Below are 18,744 nucleotides of genomic sequence, written 5' to 3'. Positions count from 1 at the left end.
TTTCCCTTGTGCTACAATATGATTTCATTGGCACTTTTTATTCATCCTACAAAAAAGGGAAAATTCTAGAATTTAATATTTAATGTAAATGGTTGCAAGACTGTTAGGCACATTCTGTGTTATGTTGATAGAATTATTCTCTTTAACTGCTAGGTGGAGACTAAGTTAATGTTTGCTTTTAGTCTAATTTCCAGTATGCTAGCAAGTATTTATCTAGTAAGGCACTAGTAAACTTAGATGTACTCTTCTGTCTATACTTCCTTCTCTCTCACTTTGAACATATGATAGAGTACTGGAAAAACAATATAATCTTCAGTATCCACAAATCTGGAGGTTAATCCTATCTATCTGTGCATAATATTATTAGCATGTGAACATTATAGGTCTAGAATACAGTGGACTACTGCTAGTCTATCCCTCTACTTTTTATCATATCTTAGGGAGCTACAGTCTCAAAATAAATTTAGAGAAATACAGGGATTTATGAGAAAGAAAAAAGACCATGATAGTCTTCAACTTCTTCAAAGGTACAGTGGAAGAGGACGCTATTCTGAGGTGTTACAGATACATCTCTCAGAGACAAATGGCAGATGAGTAAGAGATAAAATGTCTTCCTATTAGTAGAACTGTTCTCTTCAAAAAGGTATAATTGAATTGGCCACTCATTGATTCTCATATGAGAAGTGAATTTGGAATTAGAAATGTTTCTCCCAAATTATGATCATATGTTGTCAGTGTTCTTATAGAGACTGGGAAGAGAATGAATCTGGGAATATTAGCCTAATTATAGCCTAACCCAGCAATAGTGTAATGTTTGCTATTCATCACATAGGTTATTAATTTAATGAGAAAATATATTTTTAAAGTATAAGAATTACCCTCAGTGACTTTTAGAACATAATCCCTGCTGAACTGGAAACTGCCTATACTTAATTGTATTTATTATATTCATAAATGGCATAAATATCGATAAGTATTAAAAACAAGTCATACAGTCTCACTCTAAAATGTGTGGGGTTGTTTTCCTCTGATGCTTTAAGAAGTCTGTTCACATCTAACATTTCTCTGTCTTGAAGTATAGATCTAAGAGCCTTTAGCCAATACATTTAGCTTAATCACCCATCCATCCAACTAACAATGAGTTCCTCTATATTATCCAATACATTATTATCAGCTTTAAATGGTGTGAGAAATGCAAAGAGAAGTGAAGTGGATTAACCATTGAGGTTATTTTTTGGAAGTGGGAATGCCCATTTATTTGGTCCTTTTTATTGAGTTTTTTTTTTTTCCACATACCATAAATTTCACTCTTTTTAGTGTACAATTCTAGGGCTAATGCATAAGTTCTGTAACCACCATGACAACAACAACAACAACAAAACAAACCAAAGAAACAAACAAAAAAACAATAGTTCTACACCACCCCAAAACTCCTTTATGTTAACGCTCAATAATTTAGTTTTACACATAATGAGTCTGAGGTGTCTGAAAGATACCCTGATGAAAATGTTCAATAAGATGAAAAATTATGACTTAGGCTTTGGAGAAAACCTGTCCTGGAAATAAAAGTTTGGCAATTTTTGTCCATAACTGGGCTAAAGTTATGGGGAAGAGACTGCCTGAAACACAACAAGGGAGTTTGAAGATGACCTTTAGAAACATTACATGGCAAGTGGAAAAAGAGGAAAGCAGTATTATAAAGGGGAAGACAAGATGGTACCATGGAAGCTAAAAAGAGAACTTTCTAAAAGGGAGAGTGATCAATTTCTTGTGTGATCAAAGCACATTAACAATACCACGTTAATAAGAACTGGAAAGCATTTTGGCAACTAGGAAGTAATCACTAACTTTAGTGAGAAAAATTTCACTGGATTGATGGTGCAGGAGCCCAACAATGCTTTGTAGAGGTAATGGGAAACTGGAACAAAGGATACAATTTTGAACAGTGGTTAATAAAACATACACCTCAAGGGAGTAAAGGCATGAATATGGTTACAAGTTGAGAAAAGACAACTTGTAAGGATAAGGCCAGAATTAGTTGCAATTACAAACACAAAAGGTAAAATGTATTGCATAAAAAGAGATTCTTCTCTCTCTCAGGCAGAGATGCTCAATAGTAGAAGCAAGCACAGAGTTCCTTGGTATCTACCCAAATGAGTTGAAAACTTGTATCCATAGAAAATCTGCGTACAAATATTTATAGCAGCTTTATTCATAATTGCCGAAATTTGGAAGCAACCAACATGTCCTTCAGCAGGTGAATGAATAAACAAATTGTGGTACATCCATACAATGAGATTTTATTCAGTGATAAAAAGAAATAATCTATCATGCCACATTTAGACATGGTAGAAACTTAAATGCATGTTATAAGTGAAAAAGTTTAGTCTGTGTAATTCCAGCTATAAAACATTCTATCAAGGGCAAACTGTGGAGACATTAAAAAGATCAGTGGTTGCCTGGAGTTCACTGGAGGGTGGGAGAAATGAATAGGTAGAGCACAGGAGAATCTGAGGACAGTGAAACTATTCTGTATGATACTGTAATGATGGAACATTATATATTTGTCAAAACCCACAGAATGTACAACACAAAGAGTGAGCCCTGAGATAAAATATGAACTGTAGCTAATACTGTATCAATATTGGCTCATCAGTCTTACCATGTGTACCAAACTAATGCAAAACGTTAATTATAGGGAAACTGTGTGTGAGAGGGATTATGTAGGAACTCTCTGTACTTTCTACTCTTTAGTAAACCTAAAATTGTCCCTTAAAAAAAAAAAAAACAAAAGCATAGAGATGTAGGATAGAGAAGTAATGAACTTTAATTTTCATAAATTAGCAGGAATAGGCATGAGTAAGTATTACTGAGAAAATGTTCTATCACATTCTAGATATTATAACCAGAATGATGGGATATGTCCTAATTGAGTTTCCCTAAAATTTCTGTGTCTAGGCATTGGCAGGCAAACAAATGAAATAAGGAAAGTAGTCACTGACTTTTGAAATATAGATGCTTATCACTGGCATTTCTATAACTGATAAATTTCTTGAAATTTAATTCATACCTTAATCTACTATTTTATTATAAATCATGAGATTGACATTGAACCATGTTACACATAATTTTAGTAAATACGGTCATTTAAAAAACTGAAAGAATCCATTCTTGAAGAAAAAAAAAATGTATTCACTTAATAGCCTGTTTCTACCAGAGTTGTAAAACATCATAAAAACAATCTTTGAATTTGTGCACAATTATATGGATTAGAAAAATAATACATATTTTAAGATACCCCAAAATGTCAGGGTCTCAAACTGTGGTCTGTAGACACCTATAAGTCCCCAAGTTCATTCAAGGGGATCTATGAGGTCAAAATAGTAACACTATGATAATCATGCTGTTCTTACCATGTTGACATTTCCAATGTTGGTACAAAAAGTAACTATAGGTAAGGCAGCTGGATAACATGAATCATGGCAGTGGCACCGAACCACTAGTAATCACTGTAGTCATCATTGTTATATATTCAGTAAAAAGCTACTTTCTCTAAGAATGTCCTTGATGAAGTAGTAAAAAATATTAATTTTATTAAATCTTGAACATACATCTTTTTAGTATTCAATGAGATGAAATGAGAAATATGCATAAAGTACCTAGGTTGCATCATAGTATGATCAATCATACTATGAGGAAACACTGAGTTGGGAGCTGACAAAGCCTCATTTATCACGAGACGCCACGTTTACTTGAAAGAACAACTGACAGGGACACCTGGCTGGCTCAGTTGGTAGAGCATGCAACTTTTAAAATTTTTTTTTAAATTAATTATTTAGAGAGAAAAAGAGAGAGAGAGCAGGAACAAGAGGGAAAGAGAATCTGAAGTGGACTCTGTGCTGAGGGCAGACCCCAATGTAGGGCTCAATCTCAGGACCCTGAGATCACTAACTGAGCTGAGAAACCAAGACTCAGGATACTTAACCAACTGTGCCACCCAGGCACACAAGCATGTGACTCATGATCTCAGGGTTTTGAGTTCAAGTGCCACATTGGGTGCAGAGTTTACCTACTTATGTAAAGAGAAAGAAGCAAGCAAGCAAGCAAGCAAGAAAAACAGAAAGAGGAAGGGAGGGAGGAAGGAAGGAAGATAAAAAGAAAAAGAAAGACTGACAACCAATGGATACGCATGTATTTGTCAATTTTCTCAAAAAAGAGCAAAGGAAACCTGTGATTTCAAGAACTCACAGTATCTCTTGCCAAAGATTTAAAAAAAAATTAAAAACAGATTAAAAAAAAACAGATTTAAAAAAACCAGATTTTTAAGTAGAAATCAGAATTTTAGAAAACTTGTATCTAATAGTATCTAATAGCTAATAGTGTGAGCTTGACGGCTTCCCCATACCTAAAAAAAATTTTTATAAGATTGGGGGTAAAATCAACAAATGTGATTTTGAAAATATTATATAAAGAAATGTGTCAACATTTGGAAGATCTACATAACCCAGTGAACCAGTATTTTCCAAATGACTAATGCATGATGTTACGAAGTCCCGTATAGGTAAAAGATCCATTCAAACTGCAAGACAAATTAATGGAATGCAATGTAAGTAAGTACTAAAAACTCATTTGTATGGTTTCCGATTCCATACTGCAACTAACTTTCAGAGACAATCACTTGAATTGTGGTGCAGTGACAAAAAGAATATCCACATTATTTTGAAGATACTTTTAAAATCTTTTTCCCTTTTCTAGCTACCTATCTTTGTGAAGCAAAACTGTTCTCATTTACTTCAAGTAAAATATCAAAATACACTGAATGCAAAAGCAGGTATCAGAACCTAGCTGCCTTCTATTAAGCTATATATTAAATACAACTATTTTAAAATGTAAAACAATGCCATTCTTATTTTTTAATAGTTTTTTAGATAAAAATGTTACTTATGTTAACATGTAACAAGCTTATTAATGTTAGTTTAAGTCTTAGTTAATAAATGTGTTTTAAATTTCTCTGTTCTGTATTTCTACAGTGATAAATGTTCTTAGATATAACCCATAAAAACAAAAGCTCTTTGGGGTCCTCAATAACTTTTGAGTATAAAGGGTTCCTGAAACTAACTAGAATACTAGAATAGACTATTCTCAGAGTGACGAAATTACCTAAAAATAAAACCATAGTTTCTAATCAGTGACTTAGAACATGATAGTAAAAGGCTGATCTGATATTTGATATAATATCATGATTAGAGCAAGTCGTAAAACATTTTCTTGATATTGACTTACAAAGAGAATTCTGTTTTACTAATTTCAGTTGTGATGTAGTCAATTTTTCTCCTCGCTGGCTTTTATTCTCTTCATCACCCTCCTCATCTTGAACTACAAAGTCATCAATAATATAATCATCTCCATCTTCATCATATTCATAATCATCTTCCTCCTCCTCATCATCATTTTCATCACTGCTTGGGCAGGATTCCTTTTCAGAGTCCTAATTAAATTAAAACATATCCTTCAGTAAATTTGTACCTTTAAATTGTAAGTATGGATATGAAATTAAAAGATTAAATCTGAAACCAAAACAATGATCCATGGAAATTAACTTCATATTGTAAGGTTAAAAAAAAGTCTTGTCGTATCAAATGTTGAACTTTTTGGATTAGGAAGAAGATGATATATCTTGGCAAATGATATAAAATGTTTAAAGTGGATATTAAGATTATAAGTTAAAAAGAGAAAGACCATATTAAACAGTCTTTCAATTTTAAAAGAGTGATAAACTGAGGCTCATGGTAAAACAGTATATTAGACACAACAGTAAAAACATGTTGAAGGATACTTGATTGAAAAATTAAATTCAAGAATTGAGAAATAGAACAGACTCAACATTTTGATTTTTATAAAAATTAAATACTTTAAGGAAAGATTTAAGAACAGTAACAAAACCAATAAAATATAACACACCTCAAAATCTCTACTACTATTGCGTCTCTGACGAGATCTTTGTTTTGAGAGTTCTTTCAGTTTCTGGAGTTGTTCTCTCTTTCTTGCAGCTAAAGTTTTTTCAGGCTTTTTTTGCTCCATCTCGACTGAAGAACATTCATCTTCAACCACTCTACGTGGACGCTTAACACCTACTTTTCTAACTAGGATATCACTATCATCACTCTCATCACTGTCATACATAACAGAGGAGATCCTTTTTCTCTTCCCTCGCTTGATATGTTCTTCTTCTAAGTCCTCTTCTAGTATTTGTCCGGGGTGTTTGTTGAGATCATCATCCTCTTGATTTGAATGCTTTTCATGATCTAGTAAGTCAATATTTCTATGTTTGTTTTTGTTCTTTTCTTCTTCATACGTTGAACTGTTGCCAGTGTTCACGAGATGCTCACAGTTACTACCATCACTTTCAACATTAATTAATCTAAGTTCTCTTTCATTTTCCAGCTTTTTATTACTATCAAACCCCTTGTTACCATCAAGATCTTCATCACTGTCAAGCTCTTCATCACTGTCAAGCTCTTCGTCGCTGTCAAACTCTTCGTTGTTGTCAAGCTCTTCATCACTATCAAATAACTGTGAGATGCTACTTCTTTTAGTCCGCCTCCAATCAACTCGAGATTTCTGCTCACGCTCTTGAGTTTTAGAATTTTTCCTTGTTTCGTGTCTTCTAACATGTACCATTTTCACTTAAGCTTCTACAAAATAAAGTTATTAGGAATATAATAATGATAACCAGATTTCAAAAACAATGTATTTATGGTACAAACTGTATTTATTTGGTGTTATAAAATGGTTCATAAAGGTAAAAATCACATAAAATATCTGAGTGAAGATGGCAGAATAGTTATTCAACAAATAATTCACTGAACATTTACGAAACAATTGCATGAACTTATTCTGAATTATGCTATATTTTGTGCTGAAAGAAATTCATAGAAAAATAATGGTTCTGTTGTTCTCCAGATTATTATCCATGGGTAGAACATATAAGCATATCTTAAGAAAAACAGTACAAAATAAGAGATAAAATTATAAAGATGCAGGAAGAACAGTATAGCAACTGCTTCACTGAAGATTTGATTGAACAGATATGATCTGATAGACTTCTAAAGGGCTGGCTATATTTCAACAAAAACAATGACAGAAAAAAGGATTTCAGGCAGGTAAAAATGGTAAGGTCAAACTGTTGCACTGAGAGAGAACATGGTATGTTAAGTAAGTAAGTGTGACCAAAAAAGTGTGAAGAAAGCCTTTATGCTGGAAAAAAAGAGATAAGTATAGAAAAATAAGGTGGGATTATCATAATCATTCATTCTTAGGCAAAGTATCCTGAACAGAGAAATGATATGAATTTGTAACACAAAGGATCAATTTATATGGAGAAAGTTATAAAGTAGTAGCTGACAAAAGACAGCATTGCAAAATTAAGAGATCACCTATTCAGTAAAACTGCAGCCTCTATATATCTTAGTAAAATGGCAATGGCTTCAAACCACTCAAAGTAAAAGATAAAATCCAACAGAAAACTTACTAACAATCCAAAATTGGGTGAAAAAATAAAGTTTCATGGTGAAGCGGAGTATGATATTGGGAAGGAAAACAAATACTGCTAAGTTTCTGATTCACAAAAGGTCGACCTCTGTTAAAATTATCACAAGTATATAACAAGGAACAATTAGAGACAAGTGAGATAACCAGAAGAACAGTAACGTGTCTTTTGTAGTTGCTAAGGAATATAGACATATGATCATAATGTAATGTGACTGACCTCATAATGTATGTATAAGAACTTACATATTCTATTGATTGCTATCTCCTTCAAAGAAATCACCTTATGAGGCTAATTATTCTGATATTTGCACCATGGCACACAATATTCTTGGACATTTTCTATAAAACACAGTATTAAAAAATATATAAAAATATGAAAATAACCCCACTCCATTTTTTTTTAATCCCAAAGAGTGGCTTAAATACCTATATTATTGACTTGCCTTAGTTTAGGAACTGTTAGCAGCTTCTAAAAATGAAATCCAATTTCAAAAGATGAATATTAATTACCATTACAGATATTTTTAAAATGTGCTCTAACTGTGAAGGTAATCCAAAAATAAAATGCCAAATTTTTTTTGAGCAATGGCAGTATCACTGAATCTAGTTTATAGCTTTCCAAGATGATTCCTTTTTTGGGTAGGTGGGAGTGGGAAATACACCATTCATTTAATTGTACAAATTCTGTTATGTTTAAAAGCAATATGACAGTTTCTACAATGAAAGAATAATGGTTGCTAAGATTATACACAAGAAATTTTCTTTATAGTGTTGGCTGAAGTGTGACCTTATGACAGTAATTGCTAGGAGATCTACTGAGCACTATAATAGCAATCTAACAAATCCTAGTCAACAGACAAAATATTCTGTTACTTGAAATTACACTTGGGTTGCATATTACAGAAGGCTTATATTAAAATCAGCAAAGATGAGAATTGTGGTCAAAGTTACCTTTAAAAAAAATCTCTGTATTACTCTTTAAAGTAAGTTCTTTATGAATCATACTGCTTCACAGTAGGTCCACCCAATTTCTTCTTCAGGTTTTAAATAGATTACTGTTGTTTTTTGTTTTGTTTTGTTTTGTTTTAAATTAAGCACCAGATAAACTAGACAGTTTATATTGTGAAGCCATATAGTACAAGTACTTTTTGAGCACAGTTAATTTGCACAAACTGTGCATGTGCCTTATACTGTAATGTCTTCCTAATGAGTCTGTCTGAATTGGGAGAAATAATGAAAAAACATTTATGAAAACAAATGACAAATATGACTTCAGTAGAAACACTAAGGCAAGGGTGAACATTAGGAACATTAAATGAAAGATGATTTTATTAGTACTCAAATTCATGTACACTAGATGACTATCTCACATAGCTATACCATGTCAAAACACAGTTACTTATCATATCAATAGGTGACTCCTGTAACAATGGTAGAATGAGTAAGAATGTGACACTATAAAAACACCAATCACTGCACATGATTAAGCTATTAAAAATCCTGTATGTACAGAATTTTTCACTACATTTTCCTATCGGTTTTTAAATCCTGACAATGATCCTAAAAGGAAGATACTCTCTACCTTCATTTATAAATATCAAAGCCAACGACATAGAGTTTAAATGACTTACCGAAGATCACACAGCTTGTTAGTGACAGAGCAGGGATTAGAAACCAGGTCTCCTGATTCCCCGTCCAGTCCTACACAATGACTGCTGCCAATATTATATTTATACAAGGTAGTAAAAATCATGCCTCTAAAATGTCAGTATTTTATCTTTCATTCATGCTAAACTTTAGTTTCATAAAATAACCATCAAAATAGTTTTAGAGTTTACAAACATGCTTTTTAAAAAAATTATGTAACAATTTCAGTGCACATGAGTTGGGCCAGACACTTCTGGAAATTGTCCATCCAATAGGTAAAAAAAGAATGTGCAAAAGAGATGAAAATTTGAGACTTCCCTCTACCATCTTATTGATGACACTGATCACAAAATTTAAGGATTCCCCGTTGAGACCAAAAGTAAAAATTTCAAAAAAGGCAGTCTCTGGTGAGAGGAAAAAAAAATTTTATTTGGGAACTGCAGTACTGAATATTTGAAAAAGCAAATTTTTTTAAAATAAAATAAATCAAGTTACATATGTCCAACTGCCAAATTTCCAGTTCTCTCTTCATATTTCAAAACCGCTATTTTATCAATAGCATCAAAAATTCTGTCATTGAAAACGAACATAATTTAAATATGGTTGGCTCCTCTTTTAAAATTGTGAATACTTCTATGTTAGCTGGGGAGGGAAGAATGATGACAGAAGGAAAGGGTGAGTGAACTGAACCTGAGGAGATAAATGAGAAGGTGAAGCTGGGTTGATGAACAAGCCATCTCTTGGTCTTTAGAATTCAATTAAAAAAAAAAAATCCATGCAATGGATGTAATTTCTTTATATGCTGAGTATACACTCAACTTCTTGAAGTGAGAATTTAATCAGGCTTCTTTAATGATACCTTACCTTTAGGCAAAGAAAAAAACAAAGACTCCATAGAGAAAGCATTAAATAAATGAAGACGATCAATACTATCACATCTTCGTGCTTCATAGTTAATATCACATAGAAGGCACACACATTGCTATGCTGTCTGCCAAAGAATTTAAGTTAAAGGTAAGAATCCATATTGCTCTCTCACCCACAGGAACTCTACAACTAAAAGGTACTTTGATGATACCACTTGAATTTCTAATCAGAAGAAATACCCTTTAGTCTAGACTTTGAGGTTAACTCATCCTAAAGAAAAGATGCATTCTAGGAATCATTTGCCCCATCAGGTGACCGTTTACATTTTTAAAGTTTGAAGGGCAGTGAAAGCCCAGCCATTATTTGACGAAGGGGTGCATTCCTATTTGTAAAAAAACACCCCTCCCTGATGTTTCCTTTTATACGATAGTTTGGAGAGTAAACCTTAATTGATCAAAGAAATGGTTATTGAATGTACACACTATGTGCCAGCACATGCTCAGAGCTGTGGGTGTTACTAGAAGAAATCAACGACACAGTCTCTGCTCCCAAGGAGCTCACAGTCTGATGAAATTACTAGGGACAGCAAAACAAGCCGGCATAATACATGACTTACAGTGTATGATTCTGATTACATTCTTCTCACATTGCTATGAATAAATTCACCCCAGTTCTTCCATTGCTAGAAAACAGGACAGCACAACATGACAGAAATAGAATATGGGAAGATAACATAAAGAGAGGAAAGCCAATGTGCCCCACTTAGAATCACAAACCAAGCTCCACAATTTCGCATAGAGTGCATCCTGCCAGCTTGGCTTCCGGGACAACTACAGTATTCATTAAAATCTTGAACACTGAAGGTGATTCTCTAAATCCAGCAGGGTTGAGTGGCAGAGGAAGGATCCCCTCGGGAATTAACACCAGAGTCATTTTCCTGATAACAAACCTGGCTCTTTGGCGGGAACGCAGGTACCCAGCGCAGCACGTCCGCCCGTCCGCTACTCTGCCTCCGGGAAAGAGGGGCACCGTAGCTCGGAAACCGGACCCTTAGACCGAGCTTCACGATGACGTGCGAGGGACGACACAAACCCCCAGGGCTCGGAGGAGCTCCGCACCCAGAAAACCAACAAGGGTCTGGAAAGGCCAGAAGCCCTCGAAATCACTCGAGCTCCCCCCAACAGCCCTGCCCACTTCCCTACTGCGGAAGAAACTGGCACCCCGCCCACTGTAGCTCAGCCCGAGCGGAGGGCTAGCGGAGAACGACGTTGAGGGGTGTCGTCCCGCCCACCCCGAGGGCCCGCGGGAATTTTTCTTTCCCGCCTGCCGGGAGGCGCGGCTTCCCCAGCTCTGTTAATAAACCATTAGCAGCTTGAGCAAGAGCGAGTCCCCGCCCCGAGCTGTCCCCGCACCGCCCCGCGCCCTCACCTTTCAAAGCTCCTCCGCCTCTGCCTCCGCCTTTGCCTCCGCCCCAGGTACCCACACCAGACTGGAGGCGCTCTTCCTCCTTCCGGGGGCCAGGGGAAGTCCCGCCTCTGGGAGGAGCAAGGGGCGGAGCCGGCAGCGGGAGGGGGCATCTTCCGGGAGCGTGTGCTTGGGGAGGAGCGGTCGCCGCGGGTTAGTCAGGGAGCGGTGCGGGTCCTGGTTCCAGTTGAGGTGGGGAGAGGGGCCCGGCGGGCTGTGAGGGACCGGGAGGATTGTCCAGGCTAAGCCCAGCGCGGGGAAGTGTGGCTTGCGGTGGAAGGGGTTGGCTTCTGGGGAAGAAATCAAACGTAACCTTTCATTTGGGGAAGGGGGCTAGTCCCCGACTCCCTGGTTCTTCCGCTCTCTGCAGTAAGTTTGGGGTGTGGCAGGGGCTAGTGACGGGCGTTTACCCTGCATCAGGGCGTGAAGGAGGTTTGTGGTCACGATGGGGTTATAGTCTTTAACGCGGCCACTGGGGGAATAAAACAAATGTTTGTAATCCGGATTATCCGCGGTGGCTTGGGGCCTCCTCTACTGCCCAGCTGAGTTAAAGGCCTGTTCCCTCAAACTTCTTCCCCTCTCATCTTCCTCTGCTGTCTCTTTGCCAGCCAAGCACATCCGGGGACGGGGTCAGGGCCACCAGGTTCCTGGGAAGGCTAAAAGACTGAGTGTGTAGGACTGTTAACTCGAGTTTGTGTGTAGGACTGTTAACTCGAGTTTGTGTGAAAGAAGGAAGGATTTTGTAGATTGCTTCAGAGCGAGTGTGGGGTGAGGCCCTGAGTCCCAGAGCCTCAGCATGTCAGGGAAACGGAAGCGAGTGGTGTTAACTATTAAAGATAAGCTTGATATAATAAAAAAACTTGAAGACGGAGGTTCTTCCAAACAACTGGCAGTGATTTATGGAATTGGTGAGACAACAGTTCGGGATATAAGAAAAAATAAGGAAAAAATTATAACTTATGCAAGCAGTTCTGATTCCACAAGTCTTCTGGCCAAGAGGAAATCTATGAAACCATCCATGTATGAGGAACTGGACAAAGCAATGCTAGAATGGTTCAACCAGCAAAGGGCAAAAGGGAATCCCATATCTGGACCGATTTGTGCAAAAAGGGCAGAGTTCTTCTTTTATGCTTTGGGAATGGATGGTGATTTTAACCCCTCTGCTGGTTGGTTAACTCGTTTTAAGCAGCGGCACAGCATTAGAGAGATTAATATTAGAAATGAAAGATTAAATGGAGATGAGACTGCTGTGGAAGATTTTTGTAACAACTTTCGAGACTTTATTGAACGAGAGAATTTACAGCCTGAACAGATCTACAATGCAGATGAAACTGGACTCTTTTGGAAATGCCTGCCTTCCAGGACTTCTGTGATCAAAGGTAAATGCACTGTCTCTGGGCACAAGTCAATTGAAGAAAGAGTCACTATCATGTGTTGTGCCAATGCAACAGGTTTACACAAACTGAAACTTTGTGTTGTGGGGAAAGCAAAGAAGCCTCGTTCCTTCAAGTCAACTGACACCTCAAACCTGCCAGTCTCTTATTTCAGCCAAAAAGGTGCATGGATGGATCTTTCCATTTTCCGACAGTGGTTTGACAAGATCTTTGTGCCACAGGTTCGAGAATACTTAAGATCTAAAGGCCTGCAGGAAAAGGCTGTGCTCTTGTTGGATAATTCACCAACACATCCAAATGAAAACGTCCTTAGGTCAGATGATGGCCAAATATTTGCTAAATATTTACCACCTAATGTGGCTTCATTGATCCAGCCCTCGGATCAGGGAGTCATAGCGACAATGAAGAGAAATTATCGTGCGGGTCTTCTTCAGAACAACTTGGAAGAGGGTAATGACCTGAAATCGTTCTGGAAGAAGCTAACTCTGCTAGATGCACTTTATGAAATAGCAATGGCATGGAATTTAGTAAAGCCAATTACCATTAGCAGAGCATGGAAGAAGATTCTTCCTACCATAGAGGAGAAAGAAGGCTTGGACTTTGATGAAGAAGATGTTTCTGTGGCTACTGTGGCCACCATTTTACAGCATACCAAAGGACTGGAAAATGTGACTACTGAGAACATCGAAAAATGGCTTGAAGTGGACAGTACTGAGCCAGGCTATGAAGTGTTAACTGACAGTGAAATCATCAGAAGAGCGCAAGGCCAGACAGACGAATCTAGTGAAAATGAGGAGGAGGAAATAGAACTGATTCCAGAGAAACATATTAATCATGCAGCTGCTCTCCAATGGACTGAAAATTTATTGGATTATCTAGAGCAACAAGGTGATATGATTCTGCCTGATAAACTGGTGATCCGTAAACTTCGAGCCACCATCAGAAATAAACAGAAGATGACAACCTCAAGTCAATAATGGCATTTCATTGTTACATTGTTTCAATAATTGTGTTTGTAACTCTTAACCTCTGCAGTGTGGCTTAATTTTCTTTGTGTTCTCAATTCTCAGTCACAGCCCTATGAAATGTAGATACAAAAATGTGTCTGAAGTAGTTCAAGGATTATGTGTTTTGCATCATCTCTGTCTTCTTTTTCATTTGTGCAGATAATTGGAAGCCGATTCTGTATAAATTACCTATACACATGCATTCATTTTTGTAGATCTGCGATTATCCCTTCTATTACAGTGGCATTCCCTAAACTTTCTAAAAAAAAAAAAAAAAAGAAAGAAAATTACAGATAACAGTGAACAGATTGAGCACTTTCCTGAAATCTGTTGTTTGGTTTTATGAGAGCTGCCACGGTAATCTTTTCTTGTATTAACATCATAAATGGTTATGTTTTGTGTATTTGTATACACTGACAGAACGAGAAATATCTATCTTTTAGATTTCAGGGTGATCTGCAGTAATTAAAAGTGAAGTCCAATAATGAGGAAACTGATCTATGAATTACAAAAATAACTTAGAAACCATACTTCTGTTCTCTTATGTTTGTTTAGGTGGTAAGAGGGGGAGATTTTTCTGGAAATAAATATATAGGAAGTGATTATTAAATTAGTAAGAAAACTGAAAGCTAATACATAAAAGATTCTGATCTATCCATTCGTAGAAAACTGTGAGTTGAAAATTTGGGGAACTTTAGGTTATTTATACAAGGGGAATAAATAGGCTTGTTTTAATTGGGTCTTATGAATTGGGTATTTATTTATTCATAATTATAGTATAGGTTTTGTAATGTTACATGTGATAATATGAACTCCTACCTTATATGTGGGGAAGAATCTTGGGAATTTAAAGTTACTTTTTTTTTTTACTGTGTACTTGGAAATGTCTATAGTTTGAAAAAGTTTATCATACCTTCTCCTTTTATTTGACATGAAAAGAAAAAGAAATGAAAAGAATAAAGTTATTATTATTTTTAACAAGCCATAGGTTGTGACCTGTTTTATGAAGAAAGCAGAAATAATTATGGAAATTTCCAGTTTCTAAGGAATTTCATTTACTCTTTTGACACTTGAAAAAGGTATTCTTCTAGAATCTGCTTAAGTCAGAATTTTGATAAATTTGCTTAGTAAATTTAATATGTTTATTTAAGACATTGAAAAGATTTTACCTATGTGAATATTGATTTAATTTATGATTTCCATATTATTTCATGTTTTGGCCCTTAAAAAATGCCGTCAGTCATTTTTTTAAAGGTTTTACTTTTTCATTGAAATATTTTACATTTTATATTTATAGTGCCTTAGAATTCTAAGACTTTAAAGAGGCTTTAAGCTTTCCCTAATTTCTGTTATCTTCATGATGTATGTCCAGATTTTTTTTTAAAGACTTCTGTAATGAGAACTGTTTAAAAGTTATTGCATGAATTGCCTCAGTGCACAGAGGAAAAAGCCTCAAATTAACATATCTATTGAATCAGATAATTATACATCCTACTATAAATTTAATTGTATATAAAAGAATTTTTCATTTTTCTAATATGAAAATGTATAAAAGCTTCTTGGAATTTCTGTCTGGATTTGCTCAATTTTTAAAATTAATCTTGTCAGTGAAATTCAGCTGTATCATTGCCACCTAGTGGTAAAATTAACATTACTGTTAAGCTGTGTGCTTTTAAATATTTATAGTAAAGGTTCTAGTGAAAGGTTCACTGTTTTGTGGCCTTGAGTGTGAATCTTGTGACTTTTTCTCTAGCCTCTGAGAGACTGCTCTTGTTTTTTTTAGATTTATAGCTATTTGCTCTTTCTAAAAGCTGCCAGTACTGGTAGGCTACAGTTCTGTTTTGGACCCTTTTATCCTTAAGCAGGAGTGTAAAATCTGCCAATTACTGAATGCCATGTTACGTTCTAAGCAATATACTTATATAATCCTCAAATTATGGTAGAAATACTGATGCTCAGTTCATCCTTTTAATTGATGAAAATCAGTTGGGTACAGGTAAGAATTTAAACCCAGATATTTGATGCCAAAACCTGTGCTTGTATTATCCAACCTAGGCTAACCTCTTAACCTTTCCAATCTTCAAAATGTATTTCCTGCCACCAGCCACCCTTCCCCCAACCTGTCACGGATGTCTGACTTGACTTCTCTCTACACTTGTGGCAGCAACTACCCTTTCCTGTACGCTTTTATGAGGTTAGTCTTCCTCTTTCATTACCCTGTAGTTGATTTCTTTTTATCCCCAACCTAATAGCATTCGAAACTTGCATCATCTGTCTTTTGATTTCTGGTTAGCCATGCTCAGTGAGGAAAACAATTTAAAACCCACCATTGGGAAAATAGTTCATGCTAATATTTCTCTTTAAGAGACAATCTCAAAGAGTTTTGAGGAATTAGCACGGTATTGTACCAACAAGAAAGTCTTGCTAGACCAAAGATACTGAAAACTGCTGCTATCAAAACCACATGAGTCTGTGTACACTCAGATCCATATAGATCAAGAGAAAAGAAAAAAACATGCTATGGGGAAGAGAAGGAAGGATAGGTTGAAAAACAAGAAGAGTTGGTTAGAGAAGAAAAAAGGAACATGTAGGCTGCAAGTGAGGTTAATTTTGTAATGATGTCTGTTTCACCATCATAGTCCCAGGTTTACTAGTATGTGCTGCTCATTCATAGATGGTCCCTGAAATCTCTGCTTTTCTTCTTTATTACAGAATGTTTAAAAGTCAGTGCCAAGTTAAATGCATTTGGTCAGTAGTTGGAAATGGTTAGTGGATGATGACAGAAGCTATTTGGGTAGTGTGTCTGCCCCAAAGTCATAAATCCTTAATTCCCAATTCCTATTCCCTTAATTTCCCACCAGAGGCTGTGTTTGGCTTTGGATTTCTCCATTAAGAAATTAGCCACAGGGGTGCCCGAGTGGCTCAGTTGGTTAAGCATCTGCCTTAGGTTCGGGGTTGTGATCCCTGAATCCTGGGATTGAGCCCCACATCAGGCCCCCTGCTCATGCTGTTTCTCACTCTAATGCTCTTTCTATCTCAAATAAGTAAATCAAATCTTAAAAAAAAAAAAAAATAGCCACAGACTTAGTTTTCTCATCAGGCTTGCCAGGTTTCCCCATTGATGAGCCTCAATAGAACAGCTCTCAGAAAACCCACCTGTATATTAGGGTGTTTCTTTAAACCCATATTCCTAGCAGCCAAGAATTCTGTGAGAGCAGATTACCTGCAGTTATTGATACAGGAAATTAGGAACTTACTTGTGATGAGAGATTAGGACTCATTGGGAATGGTGAGGGAAGTGGAATTCTTTGCCAGGTTTAAATTCAGTGAATCAAAAATTGGTTGGGCCTTACTATATGCATAACTCCTGGGAATGGTGTGTTTAGGAAAATGAAGAGGAAGAGTGGTTCTTGTCCTTAAGGATCTTGAAATTAAGGTAGAAAAATGACATTGGGGGTGGGGAGGAAATGCCATGTGTTCAATTGTAAACTCGTATGATACAGCCAACACAATGTGATAGGGACTATGTGAGGAAACCATCATGATTTATTTTGCTTATTCTTTACTTTGCTGTCTTGTATTTTATATACCATTTACATTTTAAGCTTTTCTTTGTTCTTGTTTTTTACTGATCCTAAGTGACTTCATTCATTTCCATTGCCTGCATGCTTAGGACCCCAAGTCTACCTCCAGTCACTGTCTTCAGAAGTCCAAATTTATATCTTCAATTAAGAAGCAGGATTTACTTTGGAAGAGAAATTAAAATTGTTTTTCTTCCCCTCTGTAGTAGACTCTCCATTAAGCATTCTGATGTCAGAGCTACCTAGATGGGCGAAGGAGTTATAGTGTTTTTTTAATTGAATGTCATATTAAACCTATCTTCCTTGGTCTAAAATAGCAAAACAGATAATTACCTATTTCTTATTTCTGTTCTCTTTCTTAGTTGACCTTTTCTGATGTACATGCCTTTGCCTCTGATCATTCCTTCCCACAGGCAGCCATAGGATTTCTGTTTTTGGTTTCCTTGTTACTATTCAACTAAAATTTAGTTGGTCACATTCCAACCCCTAAACTCCTTAAAAGACCACCTCTTATACTCTTTACACCAACTACAGTCCTTAGAAACGTACTCTGTTTTCCACATTTTAGGCACCTGGCAACTTCACACAATAATTAGGCTCATGCAATTAGAAGTTGGGTGTGAAAGAATGCCCAGAGGGTACTGGTCACTGGGGATACCTAATCGAAAACTAGGGTCTGTAAGACTTTGGAGTCTATAAGACTTGTAATATATTGTGAAGTGATTTGTGTGACCTGTGTCTCTTAATACTGGATTATGAGATCAAGGCTCAGTCTTTGCAGAGTAGTAGACATTCAACAAATGTGTACTCAGCAAACATTAATTGTATACTTTGTGTAAGACATACACAATGTATGGGATACATGGATAAAGACATCTGCTTCAAGAGATTTATAATAGAGACATGTAGAAAAAGGAGTGAATCAAGTGTTACAACGCTGATGGAATGTAAAGAAAACACTAATTCTGATATGAGTGACATAAAGTAGTGTAATCTGATAGCAGGAGTGGAGTCACAACAGTTGAGTTGGTCTTGAAAAGTAACTGAAGTTTTCAGTTCAATTTTATTTGTCTTCAGTCACTGCCAGATGTCTTCCAGGGGGCCAAGTCTTAAGAACCATTGCTGTAGAGCTACAAGATCACAGGTACTTAGTGTGCTTTCCGAGTTTCTGAAGGTAATAATTATAAAATGTTTCTACCATTATCCCAAATTACACAGCCTGTGGTAGTTATC

At 36.3% G+C, this 18,744-nt stretch overlaps 2 protein-coding genes across 6 annotated transcripts in view; one reads left to right on the top strand and one right to left on the bottom strand.

The window, feature by feature from the left end:
• LOC111154397 (coiled-coil domain containing 82) overlaps positions 1-11,548 on the bottom strand; it is a 31,863-nt gene extending 20,315 nt beyond the window's left edge. Inside the window, exons 1-3 of one of the 5 annotated variants that reach the window (XM_022513942.1) lie at positions 11,494-11,548; positions 5,962-6,695; positions 5,284-5,488 (exon numbers count right to left, since the gene is read on the bottom strand). In XM_022513942.1, coding sequence (XP_022369650.1) covers positions 5,284-5,488; positions 5,962-6,681 — 925 coding nt within the window. In that variant the 5' untranslated portion in view covers positions 6,682-6,695; positions 11,494-11,548. Of the gene's footprint in view, positions 1-5,279; positions 5,489-5,961; positions 9,606-11,014; positions 11,391-11,493 lie in introns of those variants that run through there. The other 4 variants (XM_022513940.1, XM_022513943.1, XM_022513945.1 and 1 more) reach the window with 4 other exon arrangements.
• A 131-nt stretch (positions 11,549-11,679) lies between these two features.
• On the top strand, positions 11,680-14,938 carry LOC111154442 (JRK like). The gene has a single exon (XM_022514042.1). The coding sequence runs from the start codon at positions 12,326-12,328 to the stop codon at positions 13,898-13,900; it is 1,575 nt and encodes a 524-aa protein (XP_022369750.1). The 5' UTR covers positions 11,680-12,325; the 3' UTR covers positions 13,901-14,938.
• Positions 14,939-18,744: the final 3,806 nt, after the last annotated feature.

The sequence above is a fragment of the Enhydra lutris genome, unplaced genomic scaffold (assembly GCF_002288905.1).
Source record: "Enhydra lutris kenyoni isolate GAN:26980312 unplaced genomic scaffold, ASM228890v2 scaffoldscaffold37, whole genome shotgun sequence".
NCBI classification, from domain to species: domain Eukaryota; kingdom Metazoa; phylum Chordata; class Mammalia; order Carnivora; family Mustelidae; genus Enhydra; species Enhydra lutris.
The sequence above is the reverse complement of the archived record's forward strand: the minus strand, read 5'-3'. Positions and strand labels throughout refer to the sequence as shown.